Below are 16,177 nucleotides of genomic sequence, written 5' to 3'. Positions count from 1 at the left end.
AAACATGAGCAATCTATGAAAACCCATGTAATGGGATAAATGCTTGCACATTATATTTCTGATAGGGTCTGATATCCAGAGTATATAAAGAACTCTTAAGACTCAACTTAAAAAGACAATCAATTTAAAAGTGGGCAAAGTATCTAAATATATATGTCAACAGAGAAGACACATAGATATGCAAAGAAGCACATGAAAAGATGCTAGACATCATTAGTTATTAGGAAAGTGTGGATCAAAACCACAAGGTAGCACTTCATACTCACCAGGGGTTATAATCCAAAAGGCAACAACAAGCTTTAGAGAGCATGGGGTGATATTAGAACTCTCATACATTGCTGGTGGAAACATAGAAATGGTGAAACTGCATTACAAAACCAATTCTGCAGTTCTTCAAAAAGTTATACAGAGGTTTTCTCATATAACCCAGCAACACATACTGCCCTAATCAGTTTGTGATACTGTAGCAAAATACCACAGACCTGGTGGCTTATAAACAACAGAAATTTATCCCTGTCAGTTCTGGAAGTAGGGAAATCCAAGATCAAGGGACTGGCAAATTTGATGTCTGATGAGGACCCACTTCTGGGTTCATAGATGGCTCTTTTGTTGTTGTGCCCATGCATGGCAGAAGAAGCAAGGGCACTAATCTCAGTCACAAAGACTCTATTTTCATAACCCAATCACCTTCTCAATATCCCATCTCCTAACATCATCATTTTAGTAATTAAAAATCTGGAGGTACACAAATATTCAGATTATAACCATATATCTACACAAAAAATTCACATGAGTGTTCATAGCAGCTTTATTCATAATAGCCCTCAAAGTGGAAATGATCCAAATGCCCTTTCACTGGTGAATAAATAAATTAAAATATGGCATGCTCTTGTAAAATGGCAATAAAAAGGAACAAGGTGCTGATATATGCTACAACATGAATAAACCTTGAAAATATTATGCTAAGCGACTAAAGTCTACATGTATGATTCCATTTGTATGAAATGTGCATAAGTAAATTCATGGAGGTGGAGAATAGTAATTGCCAGGTCCTGGGGACAGGTGGAAGTGGAGAGTGACTGCTAATGAGTACAAAATTGGTCGTGTGTGTGTGTGTGTGTGTGTATACAAAAACATTCTGAAATTAGTGGTGAAAGCTGCTCAAACTTGTGAGTATACTGAAACCATTTTAAAGGAGTGAATTTTGTGGCCCGTGAATTGTATCTCAATGAAATGGAGGCCTAATAACTTTCCTACAGCACTCTCTCTGTTTTCTAGTAACCTATACTGTAGTATTTGCCGAAACTGGATTGCAATTGTTCATGACAATTACGGTTTTCTGTCTCCTCGACCAGCCTTATATCCTCAAAGGTCAGACTTATCAGAGAGACTTCTTTTCCTACAGTTCTGCATAATGGACTTCAACAAATATTTCATAAAAAATTAAAAATGAATACAACGTGAGATATTTAAAAACTGGAAGGGAGTTTGTTGCTACTGTTGTGCTGGGGAACATGAAATGATTTGAGTCTCTGGAGATCAGCAGCATCCAAATTATAGCTGGGTGTAACATGCAGAGGCATTTGAACTTTGTAACATAGGTAAGGAAACCAATGGGAGTCCCCCGACCCCCACGCCCCAGTATCTGCAAGAGGGTAGGGCTGAGCCTGCCTCCAAGAGATAAAGGACCTTGGTGTCACCTACCCAGAGACAGCCTGGCAGGAATGTTAAGCCCGAATGAAACCAAACTTGCCTCCTAAGCAAACTGACAGCTATCTCAAGAGGCTCAGATTATCCTCTGATCCTTCAATTGTAACTAGCTCCACTGCTGAGTTTCTTTTTTTTAATTAAAATATTATAATTATAGATAGTCGTTGGGTTTATGCAAGGAATTTGGTTTCAATCCCCATTCCCCCTACCCTTTCCTCCCCTCCTCTCTTTCTCTGTTCTCCCGCCTCTAACCATTGGAAGTTTTTAAGCTGGGGGATAAAATAATAACATTTGCATCTGGAAACAAATCCTTCTGATGGCAGGAAAAAAAAAATGTAAGGAGAGTAGAGATATTAAGGCCGGAGGCCACTGAACGACAGCAGACTTTAAATTAAATGGCAAAATAAGTCTAGGCATCAAAATCTCTTTTACTCTCAACCCAGGTCAACTGATTGAAAAAGTGAGAATTGGATATGTGTTATAGTAGGTTGGTATGCATTCTTCCCAAACCTTTAGTAACCCTTAATTTGGAAAGAGAGGGAGGGATCCAGTCCAGGAGAAGTACATCACCCCTATTCACAATCCACGGTTGGAAGCACCAGTCTCAGAAGCTGCTGCATTGGAAATGCCTAGAAAGGAGAAAGCCCCGCCAGACAGTGATCCTTCTAGATTTGGGGAGAATAAACTCGGAAGAACCCACATAGAGCCACACCAACCACTCAGCAGCTGACCAAGCAGGTAATTAAATGCTACAAACCAGACCCTGGTTCAGTGGCTTGTCCAGGCTTGGAAGTTTCCCTGCTGACCTGGCCTGCTGCCCCAGCTCTGTAAGTCCTCCATTCAAGCCCTGGGAGGACAGGGGAACTTTTATTAACCACTTTCCAAAGTTAAAATCTAGGGAGTAGACGTCTAAACCTCTAGGTAAGGGGATCCAACAAGAATCTGAGCTGGCTGTGTAGCTCAGTGGTAGGGTGCTTGTCTAGCAAGTGGGAGGCCAAGGGTCTGGATGCCCAGCACACAAAAACAAACCAACCCAACAAGAATCTAACAAAGTTTTCTGGCAAACATCGGAGCTGGATTTGTCTTTTTGGTTCATGAATCAGTAAACAATTAACAGGAGACTATGAAAATACCATATAACCTAAAACACAGAAGGTGGTGGGATATGAGGATGCTTATGAAAGATTTACTCTGAGAAAGAATATGTATGCAGCTTTGGCTTCACAGAATATAAAAAAAATCCAAGGAAAACAATGAAAAAAAAAAAAACAGGTGAATGATGATATTGTAAGACAAGAGATAAAGAGGCATCTGGCTGAACTTGGTTAAAGAGAGAGTATGAGAAAAAGTAACAATAATCCAAAAGGAACTTGAAACAGAATTAAGAACAGAAAAGAATCTGCATTACGAAAATCATGTGGAAGACAAATTTCCTCCCACCTCACCTGTTTTCTGCCTAAACCTTTATGACTATCCAGTAGTGCTGGGCCCTTAGGGACCTGAGGTGAGGAGGGTTTTCCTGATGGGTGGGACTAGAGATGGTGAGCAAATCCTGCAAGGGAAAATGCTCAGCCCAGTCAGAAAGAGGAAATCCAGGCCCCCATACAGCACCATACACCAAAACAAATTCCAAGCAAATTCACAAGTTAAATATCAGGACAAGTCAAAACAAAGAAAACAAGAATGAATATTTATCTGAACTTGTCCGTATGAGAAATATATGCTAAAGGTACAGAAAGACTTCACTAAATAAGAATTTCAAACTTCAAAACCAGACAACATAATTTCAAAATACATAATGAGCAGAAAATGAAAAGTAAAAATGGTTACAAAACACAAAAGGCAGTTACATCTCTAGTAACCAGCAAGGTGCATATGAAGGTCCCAACAGTTAGAATTCCCTCATCCAACCAAATAACCTCCCCCCACCCACCCTCCATTATTTGAGTTTGGCAAAGATCAGAAAAAGTTCCCAGCATGTAGGAGACTGTATTAACATCGGCAGTGTAATCTGATATAAAGACTTTCAACGAACTTTTAAAAATTTTTGCCCATTGACCCATGTTTGCATTTTGGAATTTCTCTGGAGGAAACCCTGAAGGTATGATATACCTCATTACAGGAGGGAAAACAAAACTAAACATGCAACCATTAGACATTGGCTAAATAAGTTGTAATCCAACCATATAACACAAGACTTTGAAGCCTTTCAAAATAATGTAGAGCCGGGTGTGGTGGAAAGGACCTACAATCCCAGCAATTTGGGAGGCGGTTGACAAGTTCAAAACTAGCCTGAGCAACTTAGAGAGAACCCTGTCTCAAAATAAAATTTAAAAGGATTAGAATGGAGCTCAGTGGAAAAGTATCCTTGGATGAAAAACCCAAGTCTGGTAATGTACTTTTGTCTCTAAAAAAATGAGACTTGTTCATCAGCCTTCTGTGATGTGTCTATGATGTGTATCAGAGTTTGCTTCCTGTCCATTCGCCTAAGACTTCCTTGGATTTCCATAATTTAAATATAGATGGCATTTTGAACATATCACCTGTCCTGAGCACACCTGTAGCTAGAGAGAATCTTCAAGGGTCCTTCTTTCTCCTGAGTATGATGCAGCCAGTGCTTCTGTTTCTGGCTTTTTCCCCCAGATACACACACACACACACACACACACACACACACACACACACCACACACACAGAGTGCCCATTTACCTCTTTCCCACACTTACCCCTCCAACGTGCTTCCCAAGACAAAGAAAGAAGGTCTGTTGTCGTTCAGGGCCCAAGAAAGTTGTTTTTTATATAATCCTTCCACTCCTCCCCACCAGGAGGCTGCAATCTCCTCTCCAAACAAGGATTCCTCAGAAAAGAGGGAGGGGAAGTCGGCTTCCCTCAGGGCAAAGGCAGTTAACAGACATTCCTCCACCAAAAATGACAGATCTTCAAGGGCAAAAAAAAGAGGAGGCCAACGATTAGATACAAATCTTATTTCCTCAGCTCCATTATTAGTTGGCAAATGAAGTGGATCAAGTAGAAATAAGTTTTCTTACAATATTTCACGACAATTTGCATTTTCGGGGAAAAGTATAGCACTATCCTATAAGCTGTAACTTTAAAAGAATACTTTAAAATCTTTTTTTATGAGACAGGGTCTCATTAACCTGCCCAGGCTGGCCTCAAACTTCTGAGCTCAAGTGTTCCTCCTACCTCAGCCTTCCAAGTACCTGGGGCTAAGTGTATGCACTGTGCCTGGGCAAAAAACAAAACAAAACAAAATTCACTTTTAAATATGTGTGCATTAAAGCCTTGTTTAAAATCTTTAAAAATTCTTGCAGGGAGTGGCGGCACATGCCTGTAATCCTAGCAATCTGGGAGGCTGAAGCAGGAGGATCACGAGTTCAAAGCCAACCTCAGCAACTTGTTGACACCCTGTCTCAAAATAAAAAAAAAATTAAAAGGTCTGGAGATATTGATTCAGTGGTTAAATGTCCCCGAGTTTAATCCTGGTGCCAAAAAGAAAAAGAAAAAAGATCTTTGATAGTTCCACTTATTGAAGCTGTGCTGTACTATGTGACAGCTGGGATTTAACAAATACATCACTTCATAATTCACCAAACAGACTTAGAATACAGATGGTATTATTAACATTTTATATTGTGTTTGAGAAAAGTGAGGATGTCTCTCTGATTCTAAAACCCATTATTTTTCCACAGTGTTGATTATGAAGAGTTCAGAAAGTACTCAAAATGCCTTTTGGGAATATCTTGAACAAATCCAAAGCTAAAAGTTATTGAGTATCAAATAAAGATATTTAATGAGGAATGTGAAAGAAAAAAAAATTGGTGGCACTTGGGAAGACCTGGTTGTTTGCCCTGGGCTTTGAAATGTGGCTGATGGGTAAGGGGGGGAGGCTTTACAAGAGGAAATATTTACGACCCTTGACTGACAGCATGTGTTTCTTCTCTGTCAGTAACAGGTTTTAGGCAGGGGCATGATCAAAGCACAGGGTGTGGTACAATTTTAGAAGTTATGTGACTTAGACTGCCTTGAAAGCCTGACAGAAATCTCAGCCTGAGATCTCATTTCTCAAGAGATTCTTCCTCGAAAGCAAATACATTTCTGTTACTAACCAGTCCCACAAACTTGGATATCTGAGCCTTTCTCTGATTTCATTATGGCCTTTCACCTCTGTGCTACTTAAATCCCTTTCCCTAGCCTTCCCCACCTCCTAGGCTGACACACCCCACTCAGGTCAAACCCTGGGAAGGCTCACCGCTGGAGAAACACACCTCACTGATCTTTGACAGTCCTGAGCCTACTACTGTGCCCTCAGTGAGCACTCCCTGAATGTACTCAGTGGAATGGCAGGTCAATTGTTTCCCCAAAGTGAATAGTGAGAGCAGTCTCAAAGGCACCCCAGAGATGGCCGTGGGGAATTCTGCCACCTTCTCTAGAAGATCCTAACTGGACTCGACCCTTCATGAGGAATCTGAATTTTGACAAGCTTCTCAGTCAATCTATGCTATTGAATGACAAATGTATTCTTGTACTGATTTAATTCTAATTCTGGAAAAATAAAATTTCCATGTTTCTAAAAAACAGGGGGAATCTTTAAATAATTACAACTCTTCTTAAAATAGTCTACCTCCAGGAGCCTAATCAAAACAGCTTAGTAAGGATTCCACCAATACCCTTGCTTCTCAATATTGCCTTTTTTTTTCCTTTTATTTACTTATTTTTTAATTTTTAAAATCGAAAATATTGTCTTGTCCTAAAAGCCAGGGAGGAGGAGTTGGAGCCATTTCTGATATTATTTGAAATAGAAGTGGCCCTTCTGCTCTTGAATTGATTCTTCCACAGAAGGCAAGGTAGAAGGGGTAATTAAGTGTATGGGCCTTGTCATATGAAAAATGGGATCTAGGCCTGGCACAGCCACTTACTAGCTCTGACCCCAAGAAAGTCATTCCACGTCTGAGTTCCACACCTTTCATCCACAGAGCAGGGATCACCCACCTACCTAACAGGGCTGTGAGGGTCATGTCACACAACCGCGGAGAGTACTTAATGTGGTGACATGATGCTTGGCACCCAGTGCATGACAGTGATGATGCCGCTGTCCTCCCTGTCAAACAGAGCCTAAGGAAAAAGAAGCCCAAGAGAACAAAAATACATGTTATCTTTTTAAATCCAGTACCTAGAAAAAGTCCTGGCAAACAGTGGGTACCCAAAATAGCTGATGAATAAATAAATGTGATTTTTTTTTCCTGAAATAATCTCTGGAATACTAGAAACGAGTTCAATAAATCTTTTGATCTTTTATGCATCTCTGCCTAGGGATAAGCTTCCAGCGCTGTGAGGTGGTTTGAAATGCTTAAAGGGAACCAAGACAAACAAATCCTTTTATTTCTCATCTGGGCATCATCTAGTGATAGATACCTCTGCCAGCTAAGCGTATTAATTAATGACTTAATTCCTCTGCTTGATTCGCTGGAATACTTTATTCCTCTAACTTTGCTCCTCCATCACATTTTCCCCAAACGCTCTCTGCCCCCGCCCCACCCTCCAGCCCTTCAGCTTGCCATTCTTCGCCCATCAGCTGACTCCTTAATAGGGCCTTTCCTTCTCCTGGTGGACTAGATGGAGAAGATTGTAAATTCCTTCACTGAGAAAGAGTGTCTGCTGTGTTAGGTCTCTGCTTACATCTGTGAGTCAACAGCTGTGGAATTCAACAGCCCAAGGGCATGGAGATGCATTTTCTTTGTTTTACAGATGTTTTGGAACTTACTTCCCAACTAATAAATACCTTTTGGGGATGTAGCAGGATGAAGAAATAAACGTAACCAGTCGGTCAACTTTCCCCTGAGGCTTCCTCCCCAGTTGTTTTCAGGTAGGAATTCATTCCTCTGACCAAGCCTTCCTCTGACACATCAAAGATGACCTGTAGTCTAATTAAACTACAAGAGCCAGCAGACAGGAAAAATGTATTAACGCCTAATGATTCCTCTTAAATGTATTGATCCTCAAATGCCTGGAACCACACTGACAGCATCGCTGAACTTCTTACATGTTATTCTTAGATGAATTATTGTAAGAGACATGAATATTACAAACTTGGTGATTATACCAACAATTCCTCTAAAGCATACAGTCATAGGATTGCCTCTCTGCGAAGACAGAGATATCAGCTTCACACACACACATGCACACACATGTGGGCAGAATTCATTTATTCTGCACTCAACCACATGGTTTTTTTTTTAAGAGAGAGAGAGAAAATTTTTTTAATATTTATTTTTTAGTATTCGGTGGACACAACATCTTTATTTTATTTTTATGTGGTGCTGAGGATCGAACCCAGCGCCCCGCGCATGCTAGGCGAGCGCTCTACCACTTGAGCCACATCCCCAGCCCAACCACATGGTATTTTGCCGATAAATTTATAAGTACATACACAAGGTTATTATTTAAGAATTAATCCTTCTTTACTTACTTCTATTTTTGAGGTGGACATTTTCAACCTTGTTAAAATAGAATATTTCTTTTGAATGTATTTTGATCCTAATTATGACCTTGCAGAAAATGGTGAGATTGCCTAATGATAAGATTAAGGAGGAATGAGGTCATTCTAGTTATCTAAGAGCTAAAATTACCCGTAGGCTTTTCTCAAATTGACTTTGGGAAAATATAGGACTAGATAGATCAGTTTATAATCAATGCCTTTAAAAATCAAATGCTCATCGTGTCTCCTGTACTCTGTGAATTCTTAGGGTTATTAAGATGGATACGATATAGTCCACGTTTGCCTCTTAGATCAGTGCTGCATTAGAACTCCTAGGAAAAAACAGTGAGAGATTCAGGCATTCCTTCAAAAATACAGGAATGCCTAGCACACACTGGTCCACTGTTAGGGGCTCCAATGTAGTAGAAAAAAGAAAGGCATGTACCCTGCCTTCATAGGGGTTTTGGCCCAGGAAGAAAGACATCGTTGTTTATTAAATCACTCGGTAATACTATAATGGAAAAGTACAGGATCATTTAAGAGAACATAACAAAAGTATAAGTAATATCAGAATGGATTTTGATAAAGCACCTGCTACATGTTAAGGACAGGGGTGTAGTACACATTAAGATACAGGGGTGTAGTTTAGTGGTAAAGCATGTGCTTAGCACGGACAAGGCACAGGGTTCAATCCCCAGCACCAAAAAACGAAAACAAAACAAAGCAAAAAAAGATACAACAAGAAATGAAACTTAGAAACAAAGACTTACTAGGTTCATATTCTTTTGTTAGGCATATTATTCTTTAAAACTATAAGAAATAATAGTTCTCTGTGAGAAACTTCCTGCATAGCCGGATGGGTAGAGAAGATCAATAATAAATGCCGATTTGGGGGAGTTGCCCATGGTCTAAGTCTGGCTTCTCTTAGATGATGGCTAAATCATTCCATTCAACTTATCATATATATCAAAGACTGCCAGATTCTTCATATCGAGACTATCTTAGTGACGCACACACTTTAAGACATCTGTGGTAGACATCTGTTAAACAATAGCCCCCAAAATTATCCGCATTCTAACCCCCAGAACCTAAGAATGTGACCTTTTATTGCAAAAGGTACTTCACAGATGTGATTAAGGTAATGATCTTCAGATTCACCGATTAGCCTGAATGATCTGGGTGGCCTGATAACAATCACAGTATCTACCTAAGAGGGAGGCAGGAGATCACAGTAGGAAGATGGCTACGTGATCCCAGAGCCAAGATAGGAGTGATACCTCAGGACTCAGGAATGCTGCATCCTCCAGGGACTTCCAAGAGGCAGGGCATGAATTTTCCCCTGAAGAATCTTGAAATAGCCCTGCTGATACCTTCACTTTGAAAGTCTTAGAACTCATTTTGTACTCTCACCTCCAGAATCTTCATAGAATAAATGTGCTGTTCAAAGTCACAGCTTGTGGTAATTTGTTACAACAGCAATAGGAAACTAATACGATACCCTATTACTTATGAGAACTAGAAAGACCCTTGGGAGCATTTTTTAAGGAAAAGTGGATTTGATTGGCACATCCCACGTATTTTCTGCAACTCTTCTTCTATCAAAGCAAACTACTTTTCATTCTCCTCCTCTTCCTTGATTATGGTGTCCACTCCGAGTAAACTACAATGGAAAAACTAATTTCAATAAATAATTTGAGAAGAATATTATTTGGAAGCAAATTGCTTGTTTTCTGACATTTTTTCCCTATAAACTTCAGAATTAAATTTTCTAATCTAACTATGCTGCATTAGAGGCAAGCACATTACAGACATAACAATTCACTTCAGGTCACCGCTCCTATTTTGTATTACAAAGGAAATGGGTGTGCGGGTGAAGCTTCATAAAAAGCATTTGCTAAGTAAAGTCAATCTTTGTTTTCCTCAAAGGGTCATCAATGTGGCAAACTGGAGTCTTAGATGGAGTCCTCAGGTTATCAGTGTTTCTTCAGTACCCAGCAAAAGATCTACAGAGGGCAAGGGGGATTGTTGGGCAGATCATGCACCAGTTGCAGACAATATAAAGTCCCTCATCTTTTTAATCATATATGCATAATCTGAGCCTGCCACACAATTAAATGGGAGAATACCACATACAACAGCACGTAGGAAGACAAATATCCTATGGATTGAGGTAAACAGCATCTGTATTTACTGGGAAACAAAATGAATCTGTTGTATTATCACAATCAAAAACAGGTTAGTCTCAGTAGTTCTAAAACCCCATTCATTGGATGAGACAGATACTCACCAACTTTTAAGTGTTCCTTAGTGGTGAGTATCTTGTTAGCCCCATCTGGATCCAGTCCTTGGGCTGCTTGACGCTCCTCACAGGCTGACCCTCACAGACTCAGTGAGTTTCCTCTCCCAAGCTCCCTGCTACTTCATGGTTGCTAGAGGATCTGCTTAGGTAAATTATTTATTAAACTCTTCTCTTAAGTTGAGTGTTAAGGAGAAATTTGGACCAACGTGTGGCTGCGTCTGTGGACTTTCTCCATGAAGAGGGATACTTCTTTATCCAGGTGGGAATAATAGTGAGACTTCAAGAATATCATCTTGACCATAAAGTGTGGCACAAAAATACACTGAATCTCTTTACTTAGAAAGTATTTCCAGTCACTTAGTAGAGAATTTAACCATGACATGATTTTGAGTTAGCAAAAATTTGCCAACATATTGTTCAACATTGCTGAGATCCAAATACCTTAATAATACATAGAACTTTTATGTTTGCATTCCATTCCATAAACATAAAGCTGTACGTGTCCATTTCTCTGCTATATACAGAAATGTGCATGTAATTTCATCCTCTCACACCTAATAAAGCTACAATGGACTTTGTGCACATGTCCTTGCTCAAGTACTAGGCAAGAACTAAAGCAAATAAGAATTTCATGTTTTACTTTTTCCAGCTGCATGTTTTGCTCATTTGTGAACCGTGAAATCATGTTAGGGAGTCATCACCAATATTCTTTTATTTTTTTAAGTAAAATGGAATAGAAAATATAACAGTACAGATACTACAGGTTGTTTATTGTTTTACAAAACTAATCAGTCACATGTAGACAGAGATACATATGAATCTGTATGTAGGTGGGTGGAATGGGCGTCCCTGTGCAAAACATTTTTCTTACAATGGGTTACAGTAAAAAGTTCTAAAAGCACTGTTCCGTTATATATACATAGGCGCAGAAATTCTGAACCATAGAATATGCACATTTTAAACTTGACTTCCTAATGACAATCAAGTTGATGAATCAATTTATGGTTCTCTCAGGATGTCAGTTAATTCTTTTTACCTCATGGTTTCAGCATTTGATAGTCTCATTTTTTACCCAGCCTAATGGATTTTAAATGATGTCTTAATGTTGTCTCAATTTGCATTTCCCTGATCTTCCAGTGAGGTTGAACATCTTTTCATCTTGAACTGTCTAATCATATTCCCTTGTAAACTTTCCTATCACTTTTCTTTCTGATTTGCAGTAATTCTTATATATCCAGTATAATAATCCTTGTCTGTTATAGAGGTTGCAAATATTTTTTTCCTAATCTAGTGCTTTTCTTGAACTTTGTGGTATTTTTATTGATGTAGAAAAAAAGGAGTTTTAAATTTAGAGAGAGGCAAATATATCATTTTTCAAGGCTTTGTGATTCTTCACTTCTTTTTTTAAATATCTCTTTTAGTTGTAGATGGACACAATCTTTATTTATTTATTTTTACATGGTGCTGAGGATCAAACCCAGTGCCTCATGAATGAGAGGCAAGCACCCACTCTACCACTGAACTACAACCCCAGTCTGATTCTTCACTTCTTATCTGAGAAATTCACCTATCCCCTTGAGTCATAAGATTATTGCCTTACATCATTTTCTCATAATTTTAAAGTTTTTTTTTTCATTTAGATCTTCAATCTACTCAGAATGTTTGTTGTTATTATGATAAGGAGGATCTAATTTTATTTTCTTTGATGTGGAAACCCAGTTGTTCCCCTATCCAGCTTTGCTATAATCCCTGTCCCAAACATTTCTCAGGATTTCTAGGAAGTTCTGAATTTGTCAAAGATGCTATTGCACATCTTGACACATCCTGTAAGAACAAAAGAATGACTCTATTTCATGATCCTTGATTAAATTCACAAAAAGCTCAAATACCTGCATTTAACTTAGTTAAAAAATATCTAATCCTTTCTAGATATCTTTTCAATGTAAGGATCTATGATTAAAAAAACTATACGAAGAAGTCAGTCCTACTGAAAACCTGTATTTTATTCTGATATAATAGTGACAATTATTTCAGTATCCATTTGTTTATAATATAAATCATTTACTAAAAGTATCTCCATCGATGGCAACTATAAAATGTCTGTCTGTTCAGGTTATAGTAATGTAAGTAGTGACCCAGAAACTTTTGTTTTCTTCTTATTTGTTGTATTTTGCTTATTGCTCATTTATAAATGTTAAAGAATGTCTACATTGTTTGAAATCAGTCAAAAGATAAGCACTGGCTTTTCAATGGGCCATGGTTTTAACTCACAAAATCAGGAAATTACAACATTAGTCAGTTAGATATTTGGCTCTAAATACCTTTAGATTTCTTATTTGTCTTACATTTTTTCTTACTACTTTTTAGGATAAAAGAAATTTAATTTTGAATAAAATTTAAAAACAAAGCATGATTTTTTTTTACAAATCATCTGTGTAAATGATACGTTACCACCAAATTTTCAATAATTTAACTGATGTACATATATACGTGTGTATATTCTTTATGAACAATATTCTTCAACATCACCAAATGCAGAAAAATCTATTTTTTAAAAAGTCAGTAGAAATAGAAAAACAAATACTAATTATTAAACTTTGCTAAAGGATTATCCAGAGAGAAACAGAATTTAGTAATACCTCTGACATGAGTAGTTGACAGCCAACCCAGACTTTTTAATAACATATATTCGAACTGTGGATCCCTCCCTCCTTACTTCTACCTCCTACCTGGAGAGTAGGAAACCCAGAGACGGAATTAATTGAACCCATTTGTTTAGCTAGAAGCAGCAAGAAGCCCAGTGCTAATAAAGAGATGGACTCTCAGTCTTCACAGGAGAAAGCCATAACATTGTCTCCAGGCCAATGGGTAATACATGTTATAACTTCTAATGTCCAAATTTTCTACAAAGAGATACATTGTTCTTATGATGTAAAGACAGCTCCAGCCAACAAAAACATATATATATATATATATATATATATATATATATATATATATACACACACACATATATATATATTGATTTATTGTTTTATTTCAAATACTTGACCATTTAATAAGAACTTCTGAGTGTCTATGTAAGTTCTTTCTTCCTTCTTCCCTCCCTGGATGGTGGGCAGCTCTCCATTTTCCAGAGAAAGAGAAGCAGGATTCCACAACTTGGTGTTGTGAGTCAGATTTGCCTGGGATTTGCAAATGTGATTCGAGGAGGAGTCCCATCATCTCCCTGATGGCTAGAAACAGTAGGATTTAGCAGGTCCTTACTCTGTCTAGGCCAATGTTCTAAGCACATCAAGGAGAAAGAGTAAAGATGATGCCTGTCTATGAAGATCCCGATACATAATCCAGGACATAGAGAACGTAAAAGCACTTTTACACATCCAAAGGTACAGAGATGTAGAGCACAAACCAAGAAGCCGACAGTCCATGTGGAAGAGAACAGAAGTGTATCTGGAGCCAACTGGGAGGAAAGTGTTCTTCATCAAGAAGCACCCAGAGTGACACCCCTGCCTCTCACACAATTTCCCTTTCTCCAAGAGACTAGCAGAAAAGAAATTTTTGAATTTCTGAAAACACAAACTTTTCTGGTTGGGAAAGTACCAAAAGTACCATAAAGAATGCTCTCCAAGCTTGTTGACTCCTGGCTTATACTCTTATTAGAGATGGTACTCAAGTTATATGGGGAACAGATATTTCCAGCATGTGACTTTAGAGGACAAGGATGATTTTAATTCACCTGAAAATGAGAATCACTTTATGAAAAAAAAAAAACAAACCAACGTTTCCTATGAAATATACTGTGCTTTCTATTCTGATTAACAGGTAAGGGCTTATCCAGGCCAAGAGTTCAAATATTAAACTTTGCCCAAGTTCCTCATTGCATAACACGGAAAGCAAAAACAAATAGAAATTGCGAAAGATGATTTTCCTGGCTCCTTTATTAAAAGCTGCATCTTTCTTTTTAAAGAAAATACTCGACAATCCACCTTTTAACTGCCCTCTGTCTTTCTGAAGCTTTGTTGACTATGCACGATTTGGGAGTTATTGCTGGTACTAGAATCCCAGAAGGAAACTTTTCTGGAGGTGCTTGTAAGGGGAAATCAGCTCCTTGAAGCAACAAAGGTCGTTACCAGGCCACCCCTCTGACTATCCTCAGTTGCTCTGGAGCTGTGGGGCTTTCACTAGCGAATCATCTCAGGGACTTAAGGCACAAAGAGCCAAGTCAACCATGGGGCTGAGAGAACGAAACTGAAGACTCAATTTCATCAGTTTAGGTAAAGCTGGGCGGGGGGGGGGGCGCAGGGGGCGCGGCTGGGACACCATATGGCCTCTGAGAGCTTTTCCTTAGACACAAAATTAAAATAACTTGTATCAGAATATTCCTAGGGAGGAGGAACAAGTCATAGGAGCAGATGTGGGAAGATCATATGAAGACTACAGTTTAAAGACAGTTTATCAAATCCTACCCCAATGGTGAGACATGTCACATATCTGCTTCCAGATCATGCCAAAGGAAGAGCAGCATGAACCAACTTCTAGACACCAGTCAGCCTCGTAACCCTGGAATGCGGACTACTTGAGCTGTGTGGCCCGAGGTGAGGATTCTGAACCAAACTTGAATTTTAGACCAGAACTATTCCCTCGGTGCAGTGAGGTATTCTCTTATGAAATTTCTTCTCCAACTTCCTTTGTGCCTGAAAATAATCAGTTCATGCTGAACACCAGCTGTGCCTGTTCAAGCCAAGCCTGTCTTTGTACAGCTCTCCCAGGACCCACCGGGGAACCTGCCTTGGCCAGAGGTGTACAACAGGAACCTTTGCTTCTGAGCAGGGGTCCCAGCTCTTTTTCACTTTATCATATGAGTCTCTTCATCTGCATCGTAAAACTCTTCCTCTTCCTCACTCTCACTCCCTAAAGGGCTCTCCTTGTCTGCAGGCTGAAACAGGAAAGGGGGAGAGGGCAGAGAAATGATGTCATGACATTCCAAAAGTGAAAAATTATCACCTAGCTATCCAAATAACAAATGTGTTTTGATGACATCTATTCCCCTAAGTAGTCCCCGAAGTGTTCTAAGAAAGCTAATGAATCATCAGATCTCTTTATTTTTCTGAAAATCAGCTGCTATATCAGTTCCCACCTTTGTTTTCCATTCTACTCAATCTAACTGGAACATTATTATTATTATTATTATTATTTTTAACAACAACCATCATCCAAGCAGAAGACACGAACAGTTAAGATAAAGATTCTCAGCCCTACCTGCGGAGGATCCAAGGTCTGTAATGACAGTGCTTCCTCCCCCAGCCGACGATAGGAGTACATCTGAAGGTCAGAAAACGTCTCCAGCAATGGGCTATTAAGAGTTTCTGGCAGTAACAAACTCAAGAGGCCTGAGGCCAGGCCCGTGGCTCCAAATACAATGAAGGGGAGAGACCACTGCACATATTTCTGCATGGGCAGAGAGTGGGACCAGAACAAAGGAAACTCAGTGTCAGTTTCCTCTGCGGATGACATCAAGCAGTCTTGTTACTGAAAACTGTCATGTTTATTATCCAGTCTGGACCTCCCACTAGATTACACCATAATCCACTTTTTCTTTGCTCATAGAGAATTATTCCGGGAAATCACTGAGTGATTCCTCTGGCATGTAGAGATGGGGCCAGGTAAAT

General features: G+C 39.0%; 2 protein-coding genes across 7 annotated transcripts in view; both read right to left on the bottom strand.

Moving 5' to 3' along the window:
• Positions 1-7,882, bottom strand: part of Mab21l3 (mab-21 like 3) — a 73,749-nt gene extending 65,867 nt beyond the window's left edge. For 4 of the 6 annotated variants that reach the window (XR_007351772.1, XR_007351774.1, XR_007351773.1 and 1 more), the window contains exons 1-2: positions 6,725-7,220; positions 4,437-4,647 (exon numbers count right to left, since the gene is read on the bottom strand). Coding sequence is in view for 2 of the 6 variants with exons in the window: in XM_048814559.1 (XP_048670516.1) it covers positions 4,437-4,647; positions 6,725-7,031 (518 nt within the window). In the remaining 4 variants the exon portion in view is untranslated. Of the gene's footprint in view, positions 1-4,436; positions 4,648-6,724; positions 7,221-7,510 lie in introns of those variants that run through there. The other 2 variants (XM_048814560.1, XM_048814561.1) reach the window with 2 other exon arrangements.
• Positions 7,883-12,223: 4,341 nt separating this feature from the next.
• Positions 12,224-16,177, bottom strand: part of Slc22a15 (solute carrier family 22 member 15) — a 165,008-nt gene continuing 161,054 nt past the window's right edge. Inside the window, exons 20-22 of the mRNA XM_048814599.1 lie at positions 15,768-15,956; positions 14,647-15,444; positions 12,224-14,615 (exon numbers count right to left, since the gene is read on the bottom strand). Coding sequence (XP_048670556.1) covers positions 15,355-15,444; positions 15,768-15,956 — 279 coding nt within the window. The 3' untranslated portion in view covers positions 12,224-14,615; positions 14,647-15,354. The remainder of the gene's footprint in view (positions 14,616-14,646; positions 15,445-15,767; positions 15,957-16,177) is intronic.

This window comes from Marmota marmota, unplaced genomic scaffold, assembly GCF_001458135.2.
Source record: "Marmota marmota marmota unplaced genomic scaffold, marMar, whole genome shotgun sequence".
NCBI lineage: Eukaryota > Metazoa > Chordata > Mammalia > Rodentia > Sciuridae > Marmota > Marmota marmota.
This window is presented reverse-complemented; position numbering and strand designations above follow the sequence as displayed.